General features: G+C 48.1%; 1 pseudogene and 2 gene segments (V, D, J or C); all 3 read left to right on the top strand.

Annotated features, from left to right (window-relative positions):
* Positions 1–6322: 6322 nt before the first annotated feature.
* On the top strand, positions 6323–9550 carry LOC126082161 (T cell receptor beta variable 6-4-like; annotated as a pseudogene).
* A 6312-nt stretch (positions 9551–15862) lies between these two features.
* Positions 15863–16773, top strand: LOC126082160 (T cell receptor beta variable 7-8-like). The segment is given in 2 exon segments: positions 15863–15993; positions 16382–16773. Coding segments are annotated over 2 exon segments (441 nt in total).
* Positions 16774–25093: 8320 nt separating this feature from the next.
* LOC126082159 (T cell receptor beta variable 6-2-like) lies at positions 25094–25583 on the top strand. The segment is given in 2 exon segments: positions 25094–25136; positions 25231–25583. Coding segments are annotated over 2 exon segments (396 nt in total).
* The last annotated feature ends 267 nt before the right edge of the window (positions 25584–25850 follow it).

Raw genomic sequence — 25850 nt, 5'->3', positions numbered from 1 at the left:
AATGGTTTTTCTGATATTAAACCAGCCTTGCATACCTGGTATAAATCCCACTTGATCAGGGTGAATTATTTTTTTGATGTGTTGTTGGATTCTATTGGCTAGAATTTTGTTGAGGATTTTTGCATCTATGTTCATGAGGGATATAGGTCTATAATTTTCTTTTTTTGTAATGTCTTTACCTGGTTTTGGTATCAGGGAGATGGTGGCTTCATAGAATGAGTTGGGTAGTATTCCATCTTTTTCTATGCTTTGGAATACCTTCAGAAGTAGTGGTGTTAACTCTTCTCTGAAAGTTTGGTAGAACTCTGCAGTGAAGCCGTCCAGGCCAGGGCTTTTTTTTGTTGGGAGTTTTTTGATTACCGTTTCAATCTCTTTTTTTTTTTTATGGGTCTATTTAGTTGTTCTACTTCTGAATGTGTTAGTTTAGGTAGGTAGTGTTTTTCCAGGAATTCATCCATTTCTTCTAGGTTTTCAAATTTGTTAGAGTACAATTTTTCATAATAATCTAAAATGATTCTTTTAATTTCATTTGGTTCTGTTGTGATGTGGTCCTTCTCGTTTCTTATTCGGGTTATTTGTTTCCTTTCCTGTATTTCTTTAGTCAGTCTAGCCAATGATTTATTAATTTTGTTAATTTTTTCAAAGAACCAGCTTTTGGCTTTGTTAATTCTTTCAATTGTTTTTCTGTTCTCTAATTCATTTAGTTCAGCTCTAATTTTTATTATTTGTTTTCTTCTGGTGCCTGATGGATTCTTTTGTTGCTCAGTTTCTATTTCTTCAAGTTGTCGGGACAGTTCTCTGATTTTGGCTCTTTCTTCTTTTTGTATGTGTGCATTTATCGATATAAATTGGCCCCTGAGCACTGCTTTTGCTGTGTCCCAGAGGTTTTGATAGGAAGTATTTTCATTCTCGTTGCTTTCTATGAATTTCCTTATTCCCTCCTTGATGTCTTCTATAACCCAGTCTTTTTTCAGGAGGGTATTGTTCATTTTCCAAGTATTTGATTTCTTTTCCCTAGTTTTTCTGTTATTGATCTCTAGTTTTATTTCCTTGTGGTCTGAGAAGATGCTCTTTAATATTTCGATGTTTTGGATTCTGCAAAGGTTTGTTTTATGACCTAATATGTGGTCTATTCTAGAGAATGTTCCATGTGCACTAGAAAAAAAAGTATATTTTGCAGCAGTTGGGTGGAGAGTTCTGTATAAGTCAATGAGGTCAAGTTGGTTGATTGTTGTAATTAGATCTTCCGTGTCTCTATTGAGCTTCTTACTGGATGTCCTGTCCTTCTCCGAAAGTGGTGTGTTGAAGTCGCCTACTATAATTGTGGATGTATCTATCTCACTTTTCAATTCTGTTAAAATTTGATTTATGTATCTTGCAGCCCTGTCATTGGGTGCATAGATATTTAATATGGTTATGTCTTCCTGATCAATTGTCCCTTTTATCATTATATAGTGTCCTTCTTTATCCTTTGTGGCAGATTTAAGTCTAAAGTCTATTTTGTCAGAAATTAATATTGCTACTCCTCTTCTTTTTTGCTTATTGTTTGCTTGATATATTTTTTTCCATCCTTTGAATTTTAGTTTGTTTGTGTCTCTAAGTCTAAGGTGTGTCTCTTGTAGGCAGCATATAGATGGATCGTGTTTCTTTATCCAGTCTGTGACTCTCTGTCTCTTTATTGGTGCATTTAGTCCATTTACATTCAGCATAATTATAGATAAATAAGTTTTTAGTGCTGTCATTTTGATGCCTTTTTATGTGTGTTGTTGACAATTTCATTTTTCCACATACTTTTTTGTGCTGAGATGTTTTTCTTAGTAAATTGTGAGATCCTCATTTTCATAGTGTTTGACTTTACGTTAGTTGAGTCGTTATGTTTTTCTTGGCTTTTATCTTGAGTTATAGAGTTGTTATACCTTTTTGTGGTTACCTTATTATTTACCCCTATTTTTCTGAGTAAAAACCTAACTTGTATTGTTCTGTATCTCCTTGTATCACTCTCCATATGGCAGTTCAATGCCTCCTGTATTTAGTCCCTCTTTTTGATTATTGTGATCTTTTACCTATTGATTTCCATGATTCCCTGTTATGTGTTTTTTTTTTTTTGAATTAATCTTAATTTGTTTGTTTTTGTGATTTCCCTATTTGAGTTGATATCAGGACGTTCTGTTTTGTGACCTTGTGTTGTGCTGATATCTGATATTATTGGTTCTCTGACCAAACAATATCCTTTAGTATTTCTTGTAGCTTTGGTTTGGTTTTTGCAAATTCTCTAAACTTGTGTTTGTCTGTAAATATCTTAATTTCGCCTTCATATTTGAGAGAGAGTTTTGCTGGATATATGATCCTTGGCTGGCAGTTTTTCTCCTTCAGTGTTCTGTATATGTCGTCCCATTCCCTTCTTGCCTGCATGGTTTCTGCTGAGTAGTCTGAACTTATTCTTATTGATTCTCCCTTGAAGGAAACCTTTCTTTTCTCCCTGGCTGCTTTTAAAATTTTCTGTTTGTCTTTGGTTTTGGCAAGTTTGATAATAATATGTCTTGGTGTTTTTCTTTTTGGATCAATCTTAAATGGGGTTCGATGAGCATCTTGGATAGATATCCTTTTGACTTTCATGATGTCAGGGAAGTTTTCTGTCAGGAGTTCTTCAACTATTTTCTCTGTGTTTTCTGTCCCCCCTCCCTGCTCTGGGACTCCAATCACTCGCAAGTTATCCTTCTTGATAGAGTCCCACATGATTCTTAGGGTTTCTTCACTTTTTTAAATTCTTTTCTCTGATTTTTTTTCAGCTATGTTGGTGTTGATTCCCTGGTCCTCCAGATGTCCCAGTCTGCATTCTAATTGCTCGAGTCTGCTCCTCTGACTTCCTATTGCGTTGTCTAATTCTGTAATTTTATTGTCAATCTTTTGGATTTCTACATGCTGTCTCTCTATGGATTCTTGCAACTTATTAATTTTTCCACTATGTTCTTGAATAATCTTTTTGAGTTCTTCAACAATTTTATCGGTGTGTTCCTTGGTTTTTTCTGCAGTTATCCTAATTTCATTTGTGATATCTTTAAGCATTCTGTAAATTAGTTTTTCATATTCTGTATCTGATAATTCCAGGATTGTATCTTCATTAGGGAAAGATTTTGATTCTTTTGTTTGGGGGGTTGGAGAAGCTGTCATGGTCTGCTTCTTTAAGTGGTTTGATATGGATTGTTGTCTCCGAGCCATCACTGGGAAACTAATTTTTCCAGAAAATCCGCTAAAAAAAAAATGCAGTCAGATCCCTATCAGAGTTCTCCCTCTGGCTCAGGCTATTCAGATGTTAATGAAGCCGCCTGGGGAGGGTGGCGGAGGGAACAGAGAGATAGGAGAGTAGCACCTCAGAATATAGCCAGAGTTGCTTGTCTTGCTTGCAATGACTATTATATCTGAGATTCCCGCAGGGCGCGTCGCCTATGTGTGCTGGCTATGTGGAGATTGCCCCCGGGCGGTCTGGCCCGCTGGAGTCCCGGTCAGATCCTCTGCTTCCAGCCCCACGCCCAGCGTCAAGGCTCCCCTACTGGGAGGGTGCACTCTCGACTCCAAAATCAGTCGCTGTGTCCTGGGGACTTCTCGTCCCTCCAGCCGCGTGACCGTGCCGCCTCCGCGAACCAGTTGGGCCCCCTCCCGGGGGTTAGTTCAGATGGGTGGAGCAGCTCCCCGTGCTTGTGCAAGCTCCCCGTGCTTGTGCCGTACCTGCATCCAGTCCAAATCCCGGCAGGACGGTTCCCTGTCTGGGATGTTGCTCTCCCCGTTCCAAGGCCAGTCAGTGCCTCCCGGGGACTTTTCCTACCGGCTGCATCCCACGCCGACCGCGGAACCGGCTGGTCCCCCTCCTGGGGTTAGTTCAGGGGGGTGGAGCAGCTCTCTGTGCTTGTGCCGTACCTGACTGGTGCGCTGGCTCCAGGCTCTGAAAACAATCGCTGCTTCCCCATATTAGTTCGTTCTCCGTCTCTAAATCTGTGTTTGTTGTTCAGGGTTCATAGATTGTTATGTATGTGATCGATTCACTTGTTTTTCCGTGTCTTTGTTGTAAGAGGGATCCGAGGTAGCGTCTGCCTAGTCTGCCATCTTGGCTCCGCCTCCTGCAACTCTACTTTAAGGAGGTGACTCTTCCCCAGTAGTCTTCTTAGTGCCTTTCAGCCTGAGGAGCTCATCTTCCGTCACGATATCAGACAATGTTCCCCTGCTATTCATGAGGTTTTCACAGGCTGATTCTTTTCAGAAGTAGACTGCTTCTTCCTAGTCTGGATGCTCAGCTGAAACCTGTCCACCACAGGTGACCCTGCTGGTATCTGAATACCAGTGGCATAACTTGGGTTTATTGTTTATGCTACAAGGGGTTTGAAAGCAAAGAGTTGGCCTCTGACTCCAGCTTCTGAGTCTTCTCTGACAGACTGCAGCATGCTGTTATCACCAAGATCCTAGTATACCTGGTAGCAAAAGGAGAAATGACACCATTAGCATGTGCCCTGGGCCTGAGACATAGGTAGGTGGCTGCATCCCAAGAGCTACAGGAGACACAAACTCTGCTTCTCTGCTATAAAGTGAGGTCCGCACTCTAAAAATGCTTTCGATAGTTTCTACTCCATTGGGTTGGGGGTTTACCCTTCTCCTCTGTGCAGTAACAGAGGTAGGCGCTATGGGCACCCCTTTTCTAGGCAGGGACGTACCTCCTTCTCCAAAACTGACTCTCCTAGGAGCCCTGTTGCAGATCCTGACTGAGATCTCACTTGTCCTCCACGTGAGGTTGTGAATTAAAACATTAATCTCACTCCCCTTCTGGAAACTCTTTTCTTCCCCAACTCCAATGATGAATTGATTCTGGTTCAGCTCTTGCATCCTTGACTCTGATTTTTTTAACATATTTTGAGGACTCCTTGGGAGTGGGGTTTAGTCCTGTTGTTGTGAGTGGTCATTTATCCAGCTCTGACTCAGGACAACATTAGGTGCAACAGAACAAAACATTGCCTGGTCCTGTGCTGCCTTCAATGTGGCTTTCTATGAGGGATGCCGAGGAGCCCTGGTGGCACAGTGGTTAACTGCTCAGCTACTAACCAAAAGCTTGACCGTTCAAACCCACCAGCTACTCCATGGGAGAAAGATGTAGCAAACTGCTTCCTCAAAGATTGTAGACTTTGAAATCCTATGGGGGCAATTCTGCTCTGTCGTATACAGTAGCTATGAATCGGAATTGGGTCAACAGCAACAATGTTGGTATTTATGCCTACTCCATTTATCTTCTCACTGTAAATGTCATGCATGAATTGTTTTTTTTTTTTTTTTCCTCTGTCTTCAGGTATTACCTATGTGAGGGTGATTTTGAGTTGCGTACTTCCGTTCAGACCTCTGATCTGCAGAACATCATGTGAACTTTCCAGCTAACATCCTCACCCTGCATTCCACGGACCCACTGAGTCAGCACAGGCACTGCACCCTCTCCATTCTGCACAGAGAGCCTCTCAGCAGAGCACGGTAATGTGCTCATTCATTTCATCACTGTGTTTGCTCACTGACTAGAAAATGAGCATGGAACTAAACATGCCCCAAGGCCCTTAGAAGGAGCTTTGGTGGAGCAGTGGTTATAGCGCTTGGCTGCTAACCCAAAGGTCTGTGGTTTGAACATATAAATTATTCCTTCTGTAAAGATTGCAGCCTTGGAAACCTAAGGGCTGTTCTACTCTGTTCTGTACAATTGGTATGAGTCAGAATAGGCTCAATGGCAATTTTTTTTTTTTTTTTTTTTGGCTATGTCAGCAGAAAGGCAGAGTCTTAGCTGTGCACAGAAGTCCACGTGGGAGTGCTGTGGGACCACTGATCCCCAAAGTCGGGGGCGGGGCTGACAGAGGGCTGCCTGTCAAGGGGGCGTTAAGGAGAATCTTCTGTGGTCCTTTCATCACCTAGAGGCTGGATGGCAGACACATAGAGAGGCTAAGGTGCAGGTGTTCTGTCCCAGTGGGAAGCCATGAACATCAGCCTTAGGGAGACTTTGAACTGCCAGAAGGGAAAAGAGCAGGGCTGTGGCGCGCCACCTGGATGCCCTGTTAGGGACCAGCAGAGGAAGAAGAGCAGAGAGGCCCTGGGGACAGACAGGTGGCCTGGAGCCTCAGGCCTGGACCCACCCTCCAGTCCGCTCGGTACGAGCGGCCAGGGGGAGGGGCTGGGGTCCTGGGACAACTGGGCGAGGGTTGGCAGGGAGGATGGGTGCCCTAGCCAGTTGGGACAGTGGTGTCAGGGAGGTGACGTCACAGCTCCATCTCCAATCACAAGAGGGGCACTAGCTCTAGGAAGGGGGCCAAAACCCTGGAAGGGAGACACCACCTGTCCTACCGGACCTGCCATGGGCTCCAGGCTCCTCTGCTGGGTGACCCTCTGCTTGCTGGGGGCAGGTGAGTACAGGGCATAGGTGGGAAGGTGCCCATCTGCCTTTATGATCCCTGAAGTTCAAGAACACAAGTAGGCTGCAGCCGGGCCCCTTGCACTCTGTCTTCAGCTTCTGTCCCCCTACCCACACAGGCCCAGTGGGTTCCAGAGTCACCCAGACCCCAAGACACCTGATCAAAGCACGAGGACAGCAGGTGACGCTGAGCTGTTCCCCCCATTCTGGACACCTCTCTGTGTACTGGTACAAACAGGCCTGGGGCCAGGGCCCAGTTCCTCCTTCAATATTATGACAGGAAAGAGAGACAGAAAGGCAATATTCCCCATCGATTCTCAGGCCAACAGTTCCCTGACTACCACTCACAGCTAAACCTGAGTGAGCTGGAGGTGGCGGACTCAGCCATGTTCCTCTGTGCCAGCAGCATGCACAGCCCTGCAGAGCCCCTGCCGCCCTGTTCACAAAGCCCTCTGCCTGGCTCAGGAAGTGACAGTGAGAGCAAGGGCAGCCCTCAGGCTGAGCTTAGGGCTGCGAAGCTGGGGGACCCCAGGCGCTCTTTACTGTGCTCACCCCTGTAACCTGTGTCACTGCTGACAGAAGTGTGCTGAGGAAGGACTGTGTGATGGTTTGTTCAGCTGCAGAACCACAACTGACAGAGGTGAGCCCACTCTCCTGCTGGCAGAGATCACAAACAGCAGAGCGAGGAGGCACACTGGGCTCTGTTCCTCCGGCACCTGTGGGTCCCCCGACCCCACTCTGCAGAACTGTTCCTGCCTTCATTTCTCCTTTCCAGGCCCAGCTGTGCAGGAGCAGGAAGGTCGTAGGTCATGTACCACATGGAATTGACATGCCTCTCCCCTGACAACTTCAGGGCAGAGATCCCCCGTGATTCCTACAGGTGACAAGAGAGAAAGATACACCCTCCTGCCCTGGAGCCATCATTCAGTCCCAGGCTTGTGTCATCTTCCATGAAGGCTGTCCCTGGGGGTACAAACAATGACAGAGCTCAGCTGCTGACAGAAAGGTTGGAGGTTCCAGTCCATTCAGAGTTTCCTCAAAAGAAAGGCCTGGCCATCTCCTTCAGAAAAATCATCCACTGAAAACCGTAAGGAGCGCAGTTACACTCTGACACACACTCAATGGTACCTGATTTCGTTGTGTTTGTGTGAGTGAGAGTGTTCCAGCAGTGCCTTCCTGGATGCACATGTGGGGGGCCGGGTGGCAGACTTGCTAAAGAATCTTCCTGTTCATGGTGCAGCCTACCAGGAGAGAAAGGACTTAAAGAATTGGCATTCGTTAGTTATTTTACGTTGTTTATCCCACATTTTTGTGCCCTTTACTTTGTACAAGATTTGGGATCACATGAAATAGGAAAGGGAACTTAAAATGACATAGCCTCTTTCTTGTTTGGGGTTCCAGGGTCTGCAATGCTAAATGTACAATATTGACCTTAAACATCTGCCTGTTCCTGTGGAACCTTCTGTCTCGTGAGTCACAGGCCAATCACGGAATGCGGGTGGTCAGGGCACTACTGTGCATGCAGGGTCCAGCTCTGCTCCCTGGAGAAGGTTCCAGAAGAAAACACTCATGGGCGATTTCTCCAGTTACCAGCTGTTTTCAAGTTGACTCTGACTCATAGCGACCCCATGTGTGTCAGGGTAGAACTGCTCTATGGGGTTTTCAAAGGCTGACTTTCCAGAAGCAGATGGCCAGGCCTTACTTGTGGGGCACCTCTGGGTGCACTCAGACCTCCATACTTTTGGTTAGCAGCTGAGGGTGTTAACCATTTGCACCCCCAGGACTCTGTCCACTGATTAGCAACCTTAATTCCCTCTACAGCCTTAATCCCCCCGCCAAGAAATCTAATAAACTCACAGGCTCCAGGGACTGGGATGTAAACATGTTTGGGGACCATTCTCCTACCGACCACACCCAGGAAGCAGGTGCACGGATGTATCTAACTAGGTGTGGGCAGGTGTCCCACCAGTCAGTGAATGGATAAGGAACTGAGTGAAACCTTCCTGAGTGCTGCTGGAAGAGGTCCCATGGGATCTGGAGCCCTGACTCCAGAGAGGGTCTTTGCAGGTGAAAGGAGGAGAAGAGGAGGGTGGGCAACCAAGCAAATGAGAAAAGGACTCTTGAAGGAATATCTGGACACATGAGTCATAAATGGCACCAGGAAGCCCCAAAGATCTCCCCTGACCTCTGGACTGCAGGGATAGTTAGGTAAATAAAAGCCAGTGAGTCAAGGAGGAATTCCACAAACTGTTTGCGGGAAGCCAGGAAAGACTCATCTCCTCATAAGATTTGTGCAAATCAGAGGACTGCATTCCTCCCACTCTGAGCTACTGGATGCATGTTTGTTTTTGACTTGAGGTTTGGGGGGAAGGAGCGTGGCCACTGGGGCAGGCTGCTCTGGGGCCAGGCTGGGACAGGAGGGTGACATCCCAGAGGACCCCTCCAGAGTCCATTCCTGCCAAGCGCCTCCTGTACACTGTGGTCCTGGCTGTCCTGGGGGCAGGTGGGTCCTGGGCAGGATCCTCCCCTATCCTGGAATTTCCCAATCCTGCCCCAGGCTTTTCCTGTGGCCTCAGCACCAGCTTTGGTCTCTATCCCTACAGGGAACATGGATGCTGCCATTACCCAGACCCCGAGGCACCAGATCACAAGGACAGGAGGGATTGTGACTCTGCAATGTGCCCAGGACATGAACCACTACTCCATGTACTGGTACCGTGAACCCCGGGACTGGGCCTGCGGCTGATCCACTACTCTACCGATGTTGATAATACCAGCAAAGGTGACATCCCAGATGGGTACAGTGTCTCCAGACCAAACAAGGAGCACTTCCCCCTCACGGTGAAGTCGGCGGTCCCCTCACAGACAGCTGTGTACTTCTGTGCCAGCAGTGCCTCCATTATACTGCACGGCCACCCCAGCCCCTCACAAAAAGGGCTCAGGAGGCCCTCACAGCCTACTCAGCCTGGGGACCTCAGAGTTGGGGTGGCAGATGCAAGGACATCTGTACCTGCTGAGGTCCATCTCCAGGGCCTTTCAGCCAGCCAGGACCTAGTGATGGGAAATGCACAGAGCTGCAGTGTATCCTGCCCCCGAGCCTCTCACCTGGCTCCCAAATGCTAGGCCTTCTCCAACCCTGCTCCCACGCTTCCCCTGGAGGAAAGGGAGTTTGTAACTATACTATCCAGTTAATGAAAGTGGACATATTTTAGTCACCATGGAACACCTGGGTGTTCTTCTAGCAGTGAAATGAGGCGTTGAACCCACTGTAACAGCCCCACGAGTTCTGGAAGCACAGGGAGACGCTCTAGAGCGTATTTCACAGTGGTGTTTCTGGATGATAAGGCTGAGTCTCCTTCCATAAAGAGGATGACAGGAGCCCTTTCTGTGGCACGGAGACTTGAGTGGCAGGGCTTTGCTGTGGGCCTTAGGGACAGAGATCTTCATAGAGATGAGAGAACACAGGTGATGTAGGTCTTTGACGAGAAGAAGGAATAGGAGCTCCAGACTCAGACACTGGCCCAGGCATCACTTCCTCTCCTGTGTTCCTGGATACGCCAGTGACTTCAAACTCGTCCCGGCCCAGCCAAGTCAGCCCCCAGTGCCCGCTTTACCTAAGGGTGGAGATTCTGAGCAGTGTGGCCAGGAGGATGGATTTGCTGTGGCAGACACAGACACCTGGCCCATGGGATCGTCCTTGGTCGGGCATTTGAGGTGCTGGAGGTGCGTCACAATGAACGTGCCTGGCAGACGGGGCAAGTGGTAAGAGAGAAGATATGCTTATAGACATGGTGTGGGGTCTCCCTGTCCAGACAGCCCTGGAGTCCTGGTTCAGCACCCATGGGACCATGTTTTTAAAAAGGAGCTTATGCATATTCAAATAGGTCATCCATCCATATGTGTTATAATATGATCCCATGATCCTGAGGCTGCAGGGATTGATGAGACAGTGACTTCATCTGCCTTTTGGGGAAAAGGACACTCCCTCCTCTGCTCGTGTTCACAAAGACCCTGAACCGGGAAATCCCACGGTCTTGTCTGACCCACCATGTCCTCCAGGCTCCCCTGTTGGGTGGCCCTCTGCCTCCTGGGGGCAGGTGAGCCCTTGCATGCCAGGTAGTTCTAGAGTGTGGATGGAGTATGTGTGAGTGTGTGTATGTGAACATAAATGGTGTGTGTATGTCTGTCTGTCTGTTTGATGATTCTCATCACTGTCCCCATCCTTTTCCCAGCGTCTGTCTCCTCAGGTCACATTTTGCTGCAGTTTCACAGGCCCCCAGGCACACGGTCATAAAGAGAGACCAGGCCATAGCCCTCAGAAGCGATCCAGTTGTGGGACACAACCGCCTCTACCGGAGCCAACAGGCCCTGGGGCAGAGCCTGGTGCTTTGAAACAATGTCTGAAACAGTGATGCAGTAGACATGTGGGGATGCCTGAGGCTCAGTTCTCCCTGGAGAGGATTGATGGGTCCTCCTCCACACTGAGGATACAGCCTGTAGAGCCAGGGGACTCGAACGTGTACCTCTGTGCAAGCAGCTTAGCCAAAGCACGGCATGGCCACCTCCTTCCTGTGCACAAACCACATATTCCTCCTCTCTCCTTTCCACTCCTAGAGGACTGAGCAGAGCCTTCCTCTGTCTTCCACTCCCCAGGAAAAGCAGTAGACTAGGATATAGGCTGACCTTTGTGTAGGAGGAGGCCCGACCACAGGTGAACTCCTGAAGTGCTGTGGCTCTAGGTGGGTGGATGGAAATCATTAGATGGTAACAGAATTGTCTGCTCAGTCCTCTGCTGAGCTGGTTTACTCGAGTTACCTTGATGTCTCATGTGTGGCCAGGGTAGGGCACTTTTGTGTGTCTTCAGTAATGGACGTAGAAAGAAATCCTACTCTCAAGTTCTGTGTTTTTCTTCCTGTTTTAGACTAGATATTATTGCCTTCTATCCCCAGGTCTATCCCTCTCCCTTTCAGAACATGGTTTAAGGGAAGAAAATCCCAGCTAGATGATAACTGTCAGATATGTCATAGGATTTAAGTAGAATAGGTAGAATAGGGATGTTAAACATGGTAACTTGAAGAAATAGAGTTAGGGTGTTTTAGGCTGGGTTTTCTAGAGGAGCAAAACCAGTGAAGTGTGTGTATAAATTCATATAGAAAAGTTTATTTTGAGGAAAGGTCTCACACAATTGTGGAGGCTGGCAAGTCCCAAATCCACCAGTCAGGTGTGAAGCAGGAGGCTTCCCCTGACTCACGTGGTTGCAGGAGCTGGTGAATCCAAAATCTGCAGGGTAGGTGGCAGGTTGTAGGCTTCTGTAGGAAGCGGAGGTCAATCACGAGATGAATGCAGGATCGAGAGAGAGTAGGAGCTTTGCCAGAACATCCATATATATTGGATGCAGGCCACAACCCCAGGGAAACTGCCCTTCCAACTGATTGGCTGCTCCAATCAGATCACAAAATGGAGGATAATTCCATAACTTCTGCCAAACCACTGAGAACCAGGGTCTAGCCAAGTTGACACATAACATTAACCACCACATCGGGTTAGGACTGGTGTTGGGATTGGGGTTAGAGGATGCTGATTGTAAAGCTTGCACAATGTTCTGGAATATGCACCCTGCAAACTATGCAGAGGTTCCTGGGTGGCACACAAGTTTATGCTCAACTACTAACTGAAAGGTTGGAGGTTCAAATCCATCCAATAGAACCACAGAAGGAAGGGCTGTAAATCTGCTTCCATAGAGATCACAGTCAAGAAAACCCTGTGGAGCTCAGTTCTACACAGTAACACATGAGTTCTTTACAAGTTGGAATCAAAGGCAATGGTTTGGGGTTTGGTTTTGAATATGCAGATACGTCCCAGCATCCCTTGGGCCAGAGCAGAAGGGATAAACTACGATGATGCTTCCCTTTTTAGACAAAAGATGGTGCTGTGGAGCCACTGAAATCTCGGGGTCCTGGGTGGGTCCAGATGTGCTGCCCAAGAGGGGAAGAGTTAAGAAAAACTTCACTGATCCAGTACTATGCAGGTGTTTCAGGCTCTCAGTTACTGCTAGGCTACCTACAGCCCTGAGGGAGGTGGGAGGCCCCTCAAATTGCTAATGAGAACCACAGGGGGAGAACTGTGGCCCCACAGCCTTGATGCCAGAGGGAAGTACAAAGAGAGGAAGATGAGAAACCATAGGTTGGGTCTACCCTGAACTCGGTGCACTGGGCCTCACACTGTCACTGCTGCAGTCACAGGGGCCTGGGCCTGATACCCTGGGTGAAGGTTAATCCAACTCTGCATTGGAGAAGGGGTTCTAAGGAAGAAGAGGAGGAGGAAGGAGAGAAAGAGGAGAAGAAATAGAGGAGGAAGAACCACCACTGTCACCTATCAGGCAAAAATTCTCTGGAGGGAAAACAAATCTCAGTTGCAAACTACAACACCTACAAGGATGCAAACCGCCCAGGAGAAATGTTAATAGATGGAGCAGACAGCAGCCTTGACCTGGAAATAATCAGTTACGAGAATTATCACCCAGAGACTGTCACCTAAGTCTCTACCAAGCACCTAAAATGGTTCAATGTTGACTAATTATTTTTGATATAGTGACTCTGTATATTCCTTCCATCTGTTTTTGATGCTTCCTGTGTCATTTCATATATTTCCCATAGAATCCTTCACTATTGCAACTTGAGGCTTGAGTTTTTCTTCAGTTCTTTCAGCTTGAGAAATGCCAGGCGTGTTCTTCCCTTTGGTTTACAATTTCTAGCTCTTCACACGTGTCATTATAATACCTTAGTTTGTCTTCTGAAGCCACCTTTTGAAATCTTCTGTTCAGTTCTTTTTACTTCAGCAATTCTTCCTTTTACTCTAGCTGCTCGACATTCAAGAGCAAGTTTCAGAGTCTCTGCTGACATCTGTTTTGGTCCTTTCCTTCTTTCCTGTCTTTTTAATGACCTCTTGCTTTCTTCATGTATGATGTCTTTGTTTCATTCCACAACTCGTCTGGTCTTTGGTCATTAGTGTTTGACTCATCAAATCTATTCTTGAGATGGTCTCTAAATGCAGGTGGGATATACGCAAGGTTGTACTTTGGCTCTTGTCGACTTGTTCTAATTTTCTTCAGTTTCAATTTGAATTTGTGTAAGAGCAGTTGATAGCCTCTTCCATAGTCGGCTCCTGGCCTTGTTCTGACTGATGATATTGGGCTTTTCCATCATCTCTTTCCCCAGATGTAGTCAATTTGATTCCTGTGCATTCCATCTGGTGAAGTCCATGTGTATAGTTGCCGTTTATGTAGAAAAAAAAAGATATTTGCCATGAAGAAGTCATTGGTCTTCCAAAATTCTGTCATGCAATCTCTGGCATCATTTCTATCACCAAGCCCATATTTTCCAACTCCAATCCTTTTTCTTTGTTTCCAAATTTCACATTCCAATCACCGGCAAGTATCAATGCAACGTGGTTGCATGTTCGATCAATTTCAGACTGCAGAAGCTGGTAAAAATCTTCAATTTCTTCATCTTTGGCCTTAGTGGTCGGTGCATAAATTTCAATAATTGTATTAACTGGTCTTCCTTGTAGGTGCATGGATATTTTCCTATCATTGACAGTGTTGTCCTTCAGGATAGATCTCGAAATGTTCTTTTTGACAATGAATGCAACAGCGCCCTTCTTCAAGTTGTCATTCTCGACATAGTGGACTGTATGATTGTCTTATTCGCATTGGCCAAAATCAGTCCATTTCAGATCACTAATGCCTAGGATGTTGATGTTTATGCCTACCATTTCATTTTTGACTGGCCATTTCCAATTTTCCTAGATTCATACTTTGTACATTCCAGGTTCTGATTATTAATGGATGTTTGCAGCTGTTTCTTCTCATTTTGAGTAGTGCCATATTAGCAAATGAAAGTCCCGAAAGTTTGACTCCACCCACGTTATTAAGGTCAATTCTACTTTGAGGAGGCAGCTCTTCCCCACTAGTCTTTTGAGTGCCATCTAACTTGAGAGGCTCATCTTCTGGCAGTATATCAGACAGTGTTCCATGGCTATTCCAAAGGCTTTCACTGGCGGATTCTTGTCAGAATAGACCGCTTCTTCCTAGTTTGTCTTAGGCTGGAAGCTCAGCTGAAACCTGTCCACCATGGATGACCCTGCTGATATTTGAATACCAGTGGCATAGATTAGGTTTATTTTGTATGCTACAAGGGATGTTAAAGCAAAGAGTTGGCTTCTGACTCCAGCTTCTGAGTTTTCCCTCATAGTCTGCATCATACTGTTATCACCAAGATCCTAGGACAGCAAAAGCTGCTAGCAAAAGCAGAAGCGATGCCATTAGCTTGTGCCCTGGGCCTGAGACACAGGTAGGTGGCTGCATCCCAAGACCTACAGGAGGCACAAACGCTGCTTCTCTGCTATAAAGTAAGGTCCACACGCTAAAAATGCCTCTGATAGTTTCTGCCCCATTGGCTTGGGGGTTCACCCTTCTCTTCTGTGCAGTAACAGAGGTAGAGTGCTGTGTTCACCTCTTTTCTAGGCACACACATCCATTTTTCTCCCAATCCGACTCCTAGGAGCCTTGTTGCAGGTCCTGCCTGCCTTCTCACTTGTCTTCCACAGGAGGTTGTGAATTAACACGTTAATCTCACTCCCCTCCTGGAAACTCCTTTCTTCCCGAACTCCAGTGATGAGTTGATTCTGGTTAGGCTCTTGCATCTCTGACTTGGTTCTTTTCAGTGTCCTTTGAGGACCGCTTTAGTCCTGTTCTTGTGAGTGGTCATTGAGTGGGCTCTGACTTAGGACTAACCTTACGTCCAACAGAACGGAACTTTGCCTGGTCTTGTGCTGTCTTTCAATGTGGGTTTTTATTAGGAATGTTGAGGAGCCCTGGTGGTACAGTGATTAAGCGCTCGGCTGCTAACCAAAAGCTTAACTATTAGAACCTACCAGCTGCTTCACAGGAGAAAGACATAACAATTTACTTCCTCAAAGATTACAGCCTTGGAAATCCTGTGGGGGAATTCTGCCCTGTCCTGTGGGGTAGCCATTAGTCAGCATTGAATCAACAGAAACAGGATTTTTTTTTTTTTTTAATTAGGGATGCCTCCTCAATTCATTTGTCTTTTCACTTTCAATGTCGTGCATGAATTATTGTTTATTTTCTCAGTCTTCAGCTATTACCTATGTAAGGGTGATTTTCGGTTGCATACTTCCGTTCAAATCTCTGATCTGCAGAACATCGTGTCAGCTTTCCAGCTGAACATCCTCACCCTGCATTCCATCGACCCACAGATGCAGCACGTGCACTGCGCCTGCGCCATTCTGCTCGGGGAGCCTCTCAGGAGAGTCTGGTGTTACATATTCAAATCATTCATCTAAGTGTGTTATAATATGGTCACATGATCCCGAGGCCATGGGGTCTGATGAGAGTGTGATATCACCTGCTTTGTGGGCAAAGGGACACCCCCTTCTCTGCTCATGTGCACAAAGTCCCTGGCCCAGCAACGTCTCCAGTCCTGCCTGACCCACCATGGAGTCCAGGCTCCTTTGCTGGGCAGCCATCTGCCTCCTGGTGGCAAGTGAGTCCCTGGACACCAAGTAGTTCCAGTGTGTGTGTGTGTGCACATGGGGGTATGTGTGAGTGTGCATGTGTGTGTGGTACATATGGTGTGTGCTTTCATGGGCTGTGAGTGTGAGGTATATGTGTGTCATGTGTGTGAGCGTTGTGTGTGATGTCGGTGGGGAGTGTGTTTGTGTAGTGTATGTGATGAGTTTTATGCCCGTGTCCGTGGTGTGTGTGTGTTGTGTGTATGCGTGTGTGTGTGGTGTGTGTCCCTATACGGTGTGTGTGTGTGCATGTGTGGTTTGTGTGTGGCTGTATGTGGTGAGTGTATGTGTGGTGTGTGTGATATGTGTGTCAGTCTGTCTGTGTGCTGATTCTCATCACTGTTCCCATTCTGTCCCAAGCATCTGTCTCCTCAGGTCAAACAGGTGCTGGAGTCTCCCAGGCCCCCAAGCACAGGGTCACAAAGAAGGGCCAGGCTGTAGCTCTCACGTGTGATCCAATTTCTGGTCATGTTGGCCTTTTCTGGTACCGACAGACCCTGGGGCAGGGCCTGGTGCTCCTGACTTATTTCCAGAATAAAGATGAAGCAGACAAATCGGGGATGGCTGACGATCGGTTCTCTGCGGAGAGGCCTGAGGGGTCGTCTTCCACGCTGAGGATCCAGCCTGTGGAGCCGGGGGACTCGGCCGTGTACCTCTGTGCCAGCAGCTTAGACACAGCGTGGCATGGCCACCTCCTTCCTGTGCACAAACCACATACTCCTCCTCTCTCCTTGCTTCTTCTAGAAGCCTGAGCAGAGTCTTCCTCTGTCCTCCACTCCCTAGGGAAAGCAGTAGACTAGGACATAAGCTGACCTTTGTGTAGGAGGAAGCCATACCACAAGAGAACTCCTGAAGCTCTTTGGCTGTAGGTGGGTGGATGGAAATCATTAGAAGGTGGCAGAAATATCCGCCCAACCCTCTGCTGATTTGTGTTTACTGGAGTTACTTTGATGATCTCCTGTGTGTGGCAGAGGACAGGGATTTTTTGTATATCTTCAGTAACGGAGAGAAAAGGATTTCCTTCTACTTCAAGTGCTGGGTTTTTCTTCCTATTTTAGACTAGATAATTATTTCCTTCTATCCCTCATTCTATTTTTCTCCCTTTCAGAATGCGGTTGTAAGGGAGAAAATCCCAGTTAGTTGATAACTGTCAGATATGCCACAGGAGTTAAGTAGAATGAGCTTGGGGTAGTAAACATAGTAACTCGAAGGAATAGAGTTTGGGTGTTTTAGGCTCATTCTCTGGATGAGCAAAACCAGTGATGGGTATATATAAAGACATATGGAAAGATTTATTTCAAGAAAAGGGCTCACACAATTGTGGAGGCTGGCAAGTCCCAAATCCAAAGACTGGTCTCTCCTGACAAAAACTCCAACTTATGTGTGGCATAGTCTCTCCATCCTTTCTTCTAAGGAACATTTCGGTTGTACTTCTTCCAAGACAGATTTGCTTGTTTTTTTGACATTGCAAGGTACATTCAATATTCTCTGTCAATGCCACATTCAGCAGAATGTTGCAGGTTTTGTTAAAAATACTGTAACTGCTGTTTGTTGTTTTTTTGTTTTGTTTTGTTTTGTTAAAAAAGGTTGTTCTTTTTTTAAAGACAAAATATATTCTCCATGCCTCATTCTCACCTGTATGAGTAGGGACCTTGGTGGTTCAAGTGGTTTTCATTCAGCTACTAACCTGAAGGTTGTTGGTTTGAACCCACCCAGTGATATGGTGATGATCTGGTGATCTGCTTCTGTAAAGATTCCTTCCGAGAAACCCCAATGGAGCAGTCCTACTGTGTAACACATGAAGTCACCATGTGTCATAATTGACTCACTGGCAATGAGTTTGGTTGTTTTCATTTATTTGCTTGTTTGCTTAGGTCTATTAGTCAGGATCCTGTCAGGATTGAGGAAAAGCAATGAAGGGACTATTTGAAAAGTTGTGGTCAGGTTAGACAGGGGAAGAAGAAGTACCCTAGAGGGCCAGCACAGGTGGGTGGTTCCTACCTGTGTTGGTCTGAAGGAAGGAGAAGAGGGTATGGTTTCCCTGGCAGCTGAGCATTGTGGCTTTGGGAGAAGGCTGCCTGTTAGGAAAGATGGCCTTAGGGGAGAAAAGTAACCAGTATAAAATGAAGCCCCACAAGAAGTGAGCCAGCCAGGGAAACAGATAGTATAATCATTCCCACTTCTAATTAGGGTGACCATATGTCTTGGTTTGCTCTGAACAGGCCTGGTTTTAGCATTGAAAGTCCCCTATCCCAAGAAACCGCTTAGTCCATAACCCAGGTTTCTTGGTCATCCTGCCACCTTCTCTTTTCCTGCCATTATGTCCCTTCAGCCTCACTCAGCCATGAGGAAGAGGAGAAAGGACCAGGGAGCCAGCCTTCCATGGCACCAATTGGGTGGGTATGGGGGAGCCAGCACAAACCACTCAGAGCCCACTGCATGGGGGGCTGAGGGAAGCAAGCCCCGAGGGCCTAGTCTGTGCTGAATGGTAGAGTCACAGAGGCCTTTCTGGGGAATCTGCACCCCTCAAGCTCAAACGCCCTGTGCCCTGGTTTGCACTTGATTACTAACCTAAAGTTCAGTGGTTTGAACCTACCCAGGGTGCCGCCGAAGAAAGGTCTGTCAATCACCTTTGTAAAGATTGTTCCTGTTATTTGTGGTTGGGTGGGTTCCAAATCATGGTGACCCCAAGTCTACAGAGCAGAACAGCTCCAGAGGGTTTTCAAGACAGTTACATGACCTTTCAGAAGCAAATCACCAGGCCTGTCTTCTGAGGTGTCTGTGGCTGGGTTAGAATCACCCACCTCTAGGTTAGTAGCTATGAGCAAACTGTGTCACTTAGGGACCTTTTCTAGATGTTTGGATTGGTGGGTGGATGGATGGATGGATGGATGGATGGATGGATGGATGGATGGATGGATGGATGGATGGATGGATGGATGGATGGATGGATGGATGGATGGATGGATGGATGGATGGATGGATGGATGGATGGATGGATGGATGGATGGATGGATGGATGGATGGATGGATGGATGGATGGATGGATGGATGGATGGATGGATGGATGGATGGATGGATGGATGGGTGGGTGGGTGGGTGGATGGATGGGTGGGTGGGTGGGTGGGTGGATGGGTGGATGGGTGGGGGGTGGCGGAGCGGATGGGTGGATGGGTGGGGGGGTGGGTGGGTGGATGGGTGGATGGGTGGATGGATGGGTGTGTGGATGGGTGGATGGATGGGTGTGTGGATGGGTGGATGGATGGGTGTGTGGATGGATGGATGGCTAGGTGGTTGGGTGGTAGGTAGAGTGGTATGTAGATAGGAGATAGACAGAGAGATAATAGACAGACAGATAGATAAATACATGGATACACAGATACGTAGATAGCTGTGGTTGAGTAGATTCTGACTCATGGTGACCCCATGTGTGCAAGGTAGAACTGCTTCATAGGGTTTTCAAGGCTGTGACCTTTTGGAAGCAGATCGCCAGGCCTGTCTCCAAGGTCTCTCTGGGTGGATTTGAACTGACATCATTTTGGCTGGTTATCAAGCTGTTAGGTGTTTGTGCGACCAAGGGACTCCTTCTGTAAAGACCACAGCCACGAAAACCCTATGGAGCAGTTCTAGTCTGCACACCTAGGGTATCCATAGTCGGAATAGATTCAGTGGCTATGGGTTTGGTTTTTTTAATTTAGACTTCTTTGGACTTAATTATGTGGCCCACATCCTAGTTCACCATGCAGGGCTGGAATGCTGCCTGGGACAGGTAGTCTAAACACAAACCTGGTTGAGACCAGCGCTGAGAGATGAGTTTAGTCAGGGATCCTCCCTCACAGCAGGGCACGGGCTTCTGACTCTAGAATGGAGGACTTCAGGCTTTCATGGGAGGAGGAGTGGAAGGTGGGACAGGGGCAGTCGGAGAAGCAAAGCCTCAGAGACACACCAGAAATGCTGTGTGTGTACTTGGCCCCCACTGTAAAAAACTATTCAGATGATGCAAGAGTCTGTGGAATGGCGAGGCACTGGAAGCCTCAGCCTGCAGGGACAATGGCATCAGACAGGAGTGTCACAGGGCATCCTCCAATCAGGAAAAAGAGCCTGAGAACACCAGCTCTCACCCCCAGAGGTCCAAGGCCCCATTGAGCTGTGATATTTCCCATGCCTGGCTGGCCCTGGGCTCCTGACTCTGCTGCTCAGTGCTCAGAGCTGTTTTGCCTTCTGGGGGCAGATGAGTCCTGTGAACAGTTGGTCTCTGCACTCAGAGCTGGGCCTCCCCTGGAGGTGCACCATCAGCCCCTCCTGCGCTCACCTCTGCCACTTTCCCCACAGGCCCAGTGAGTTCTGGAGTCACACCCTTCCCCAGTCCCAGAGATATCTGATCAAAGCACCAGGACAGTAGGTGATGCTGAGCTGTTCCCCCCTCCCTGGGTACCTCTCTATATCCTGGTATCAACAAGTGCAGGGGCAGGGCCCCAGTTTCGACTTTAGCATTACAGCAAGAAAGAGAGAAAGAAAAGTAATACTTCAGACCAGTTCTCAGGCCCACAGTTCCCTGACTTCTTCTCAGAGCTAAATCTGAGTGCCCTTGATAGGTGGGACTTGGTCGTGTTCCTCTGCCAGCAGCTTGCACAGCCCTGCAGAGCCCCAGCTACTCTGTGCACAAAGCCCTCTGCCAGCTCAGGAATTGACCATAAAAGAGCAGGCAGACTTCCCCAAGCAGCTGATTACAAGCGTACAATATTTATATAACTGTTAATATTTGGTTTATTAGCAAACACGCACTTTATCAACTCTACTCCACTTAGGACTCAAGCAGTCATCTTGGCTGCAGTGTGCTGGGCATCACTGGGCTTTTCAGGACCTTCCTGAACAATTACTAATAAAGCTCACATGACCCTGAAGAGGGCACTGTTGTTGCCCCATCTTCCAGTGAGAACACTGGTTTGTTGAGCTGAATCCCTGGCATCCACAAGGGGCAGGATGCCCCCTTAGCCCAGGGCTTTGGGATATTAAGCCCACTTTCTCAACCACCACATCTTTTATTTTTTGCTATAACATAGAGAAATTCATTTTCTCACAGTCTAGTAGGATAGAAATCCAAATTCAGGGCATCAGCTCCAGGGCAAGGCCCTCTGTCTGTAGTCTCTGGAGGAAGGTCCCTTTCATCAATCTGCCTGGATGAGGAGCTTCTCTGTGCAGGAACCCCAGGTACAAAGGATGCACTCTGCTCCCAGTGCTTCTTCCTTGTCAAACAACACATCGTAAAACATGTACATTAAAGAGGGCCTCGTCTGTGGTTGTGCCGTATTTCTATCTAAAAATCATTCATCCTAGATCAACCTTGCTGGGTGATCGTACTCTGGAGGTTTGGGGAGGACCATTTTATTTAAAATACTCACCCAAATCACTGAAAGTACCCTAATGATTTAACCTGAGCATGTAAATGACAGAAATACTTGGAGAGTTGAAAACATAGGAGAAGTTGTTTCATACTAGAAATAATCATGAGCTCAAAGGTCCAAACTGTCTTGGGAGGAGGTCAAAGACAGCACACTCTCTTGGGAGAAATGTCCAAATTTCCCTTATTCTGGGATGTGCCCTTGTGTACACTGAGGAGGCCCTGAGCCAAGAGCCCGGCTGGGACAATGACATCACTGAGCGATTCCAAGAGAGCCCAGGTCCCATTTTCTCAGCACACTGCCTGACGAGACCCTCCTCTCCCTTCCCTGGGCCCCGACCAGCCATGGGCTCCAGGCTCCTCTGCTGCACGGCCTCTGCCTCCTGGATGCAGCTGAGTCTTCAGACCACCAAGTAATCCCATTGTTTGTGTGTGGATGTGGGTGTGTATCTGTGCGGGAGTGTGGTGTATGCATGTGGATACATGTTTGAGATATGTGGTATATGGTGTGTGCATGTGTGTGACCTATGAACATGTGTGTATGTGTGCAGTATGTGGTGTATGTGTGTGCCTGTGTGTCCCATATGGCGTGCGGTGTGTGCATGTGGGTGTTGTATGCATGTGTCTGATATGTGCATGTATGTGGTGTGTGCCCAAGGTTCGACACCCCGATCCCTCCCATGTCCATAGCTGGAGATCCAGGTGTTGAGTCATCTGTAAATGAAGGAAACTTTTGCTTTGTAAATGGGCTCGGATGCAGCTCTGTGCCAGAGAACATCTTCCGCTCTGCTGAAGTTTAGGTCCAGGATCAAGTTTGGGGCCAAGGTTCTTCAAGTTCTGCACATGGACCAAGATCTTGGTTTGCACACGTGTAGGATTCAGTACCAAATGCAGGTGCGGTCAGGCCAAGCCTCAGTCAGAAACCACGGCTTGGCAGGCTACAAGGGATGGGGAAACTCTGGAGGAGTGGATGATGCCTCTGCGGCAGCTTCAACATCACAGAATGATCCTATCAGGGAAAAGGGGGGCAGAGCATTAGAGTGCTAGGCCTAGGACGCCCCACCCTGAGTGGGAAACACTGCCCATCCTGCCTGGCCCACCATAAGCTCCAGGCTCATCTGCTGAGGGAACCTCTGCCTCCTGGGGCAGGTGAGTGCTGGCCACAGGTGGGAAGGCATCAGCCTGCCTTTACCATCCCCGAAGTTCAAATCCAATCATGAGGATGGCTGCAGCCAGGCCCCCTGCACTCTGTCCTCAGCTTCTTCCCTGTCCCCCCTTATACAGGCCCAATGGGTTCTGGAGTCACCCAGTGCCTGAGACACCTGAGCAAAGCATAAGGACAGCAGGTGATGCTGAGCTGTTCCCCCCTCTCTGGGGACCTTTCTGTGTACTGGTACCAGAAGACCCAGGGCAAGGGCCCTCATTGCCTCCTAGAATATTATGACAGGAAAGAGAGAGACAAAGGTGACATCCGGCATCAGTTCTCAGGCCAACTGACTACCTGACTACCACTCGGAGCTGAGCCTGAGTGCCCTGGAGCGTGGGGGACTTGGCTGTGTTCCTCTGTGTCAGCAACTTGCCCAGCCCTGCAGAGCACTGGCCGCCCTGTACATGAAGCCCTCTGCCCAGCTTAGGAAGTGATGGTGAGAATGAGGGCGGCCCCCAGGTTGAGCTCAGGCCAGCTGAGCCGAGGGCTCCCCAGACTCTCTTTGCTCATCCCTGTAACCTGTGTCACTGCTGACAGAAGTGTGCTGAGGAAGGACTGTGTGACGGTTTTTTCAGATGCAGAACCACTACTGACAGAGGTGAAGCCACTCTCCTGCAGGCAGAGGTCACAAACAGCAAAGCGAGGAGGCACACTGGGCTCCATTCCTCAGGCACCTGTGGGCCTTCCGACCCCCCTGCAGAACTATCCCTGCTTCAGCTTCTCCTTTTCAGGCCCAGCTGTGCAGGAACAGGAAGGTCATAGGTCATGCACCATGTGGGATTATCATGCTGCCTCCCTGACAACTTCAGGGCAGAGACCCTCCGTGGATCCTACAGGTGACAAAAGACGAAGACACACCTTTCTGCACTGGAGCTGTTGTTCTGAATAGGCTGTGTCCCATATGTCATGAAGCTGTCCCTGGGGGATGCAAAAGGTGACCACGTTTAGCTGCTAACCGAAAGGTTGGAAGTTCCAGTCCACTCAGAGCTACGTCAAAACAAAGGCCTGGCAATCTACTTCTGCAAAAACATCTACTGAAAACCCTGTGGAGCACAGTTATACTCTGACACACACAGAGTCACCGTGAGTTGGAGTTGTCTCAGTGGCAGCTGGTTTTGTTGGGTTTGTGTGAGTGGGAGGTTCCAGTGGAGTCTTCCCTGTTGCACACAGAGAGGAAGGGGGGTTTGCTAAGGAGTCTTCCTGTTCATGGTGCAGCCTACCAGGAGAGAAAGGACGTAAAGGGTTGGAATTTGTTAGTCCATTTCCTTTATTGAAGCCACATTTTTGTGCCCTCTACTTTTTACAGGATTTGGGATCGCATGAAATAAGAAACTTAAAATGAAAGTAACTCTGTATCTTGCCTCGGGAGCTCCAGGGTCTACAATCCTAAATGTACAATATCGATCCTAAACATCTACCTGTTTCTGTGGAAACTTCTGTCTCACGAGTCACAGGGAATTACAGAATGCAGGGGGTCAGGGCACTACTGTGCATGCAGGGTCCAGCTCTGCTCCCTGGAGAAGATTCCAGAAGGAAACACACATGGGCAATTTTATTAGTATCTGGCTGCATCCGAGTAGTCTGTGACTTACAGCAACCCCATCTGAGTCAGAGTAGAACGGCTTCGTGGGGTTTTCAGTCGCTGACTTTTCATAAGTAGATTGCCAGGCCTTACTTTGGAGACACCTCTGGGTTGACTAAAACCTTCAAACTTTTGGTTAGCACCTGAGTGTGTTAAGCCTTTGCACCACCAGGAACTCAGTCCACTGATTAGCAACGTTAATTTAGTCTGAAGCCTTAACCCCCCACCATGAAGTCTAATACACTCACAGGCTCCAGGGCTTGGGATGTGGACATCTTTGGGGATCGTTCTCCTGCCGACCACTCAGGAAGCAGGTGCCCTGATGAATCTAGCTAGGTGTGGGCAGGAGTCCCACCAGTCAGTGAATTGATAAGGAATTGAGTGAAACCTTCCCGAGTGCTGGTTGAAGAGGTGCTCTCGGATCTAGAGCCCTGACTCCAGAGAGAGTCTTTGCAGTCGGAAGGGGGTTAACAGGAGGGTGGATGACCGAGCAAATGAGAAAAGGACTCTTGAAAGAGTTCCAGAACACAGGAGTCTTAAATTGCACGAGGAAGCCACAAGGATCTCCCCTGACATTCTGGACTACAGGGAGAGTTAGGTAAATAAAAGCCAGTGAGTCAAGGAGGAATTCCATCCTCAGGTAGAAATTTATACAGAGTTACAAACTGTTCTGCACAAAGGCAGGAAAGACTCATCTACACACAGGACTTGTGCAAATTCAGAGCAGTGCACTCCTCCCAGTCTGGGCTGTTGGCCTGAGTGTTTATTTTGACTGGAGGTTGCAGGGAAAAGGGGCGTGGCCACTGGGACAGGCTGCTCTGGGGCCAGGCTGGGGCAGGAGGGTGACATCTCAGAAGGACCCCTCCAGAGCTTGTCCCTGCCATGCGCCTCCTGTGCGCTGTGGTCCTGGCTGTCCTGGGGGCAGGTGCGTCCTGGGCAGGTCCCTCCCCTCTCCTATGACTTCCGGATCCTTCCCCAGCCTTTCCCTTTGGCACCAGCTTTGGTCTTTGTCCCCACAGGGCACACGAATGCTGGCATCACCCAGAACTCGAGGCACAAAATCACGAGGACAGGAGAGAACTTGACCCTGCAATGTACCCAGAACATGGACCATGAGTACATGTACTGGTACCGACAAGACCCGGGACTGGGGCTGAGGCTGATCCACTACTCTCTTGGTGTTGGTGATACTAAAAATGGTGAGATCCCCGAGGGTTACAGCGTCTCCAGATCAAAAAAGGAGCACTTCCACCTCACGCTGGGGTCGGCCTCCCCCTCGCAGACAGCTGTGTACTTCTGCGCCAGCAGTTACTCCACAGTGCTGCAGGGTCACATCAGCCCCTCACAAAAAGGGCTCACGAGGCCCCCTTAGCCGGCTCAGACCCGGGGCCTCAGAGCTGGAGTGAAAGTTGCAGGGCCCACTGTTCCTGCTAGGTGCAGCTCTGGGCCACTCTCAGCCAGCCTAGACCTGGGGATGGGACTCAGTCACGTGTCTCTGGGCTAGCAGCAATCACACAGAGCTGCAATGTGTCCTGCCCTGGGTCCCCTTACCTGACACGCATGCTCCCCCCAAAAGAAAGGGAGTTTGAAATTACAGTTTCCAGTTAATGAAAGTAGACTTATTTTAGTGACCATGGAA

The sequence above is a fragment of the Elephas maximus genome, chromosome 8, assembly GCF_024166365.1.
Source record: "Elephas maximus indicus isolate mEleMax1 chromosome 8, mEleMax1 primary haplotype, whole genome shotgun sequence".
Lineage (NCBI taxonomy): Eukaryota > Metazoa > Chordata > Mammalia > Proboscidea > Elephantidae > Elephas > Elephas maximus.
This window is presented reverse-complemented; position numbering and strand designations above follow the sequence as displayed.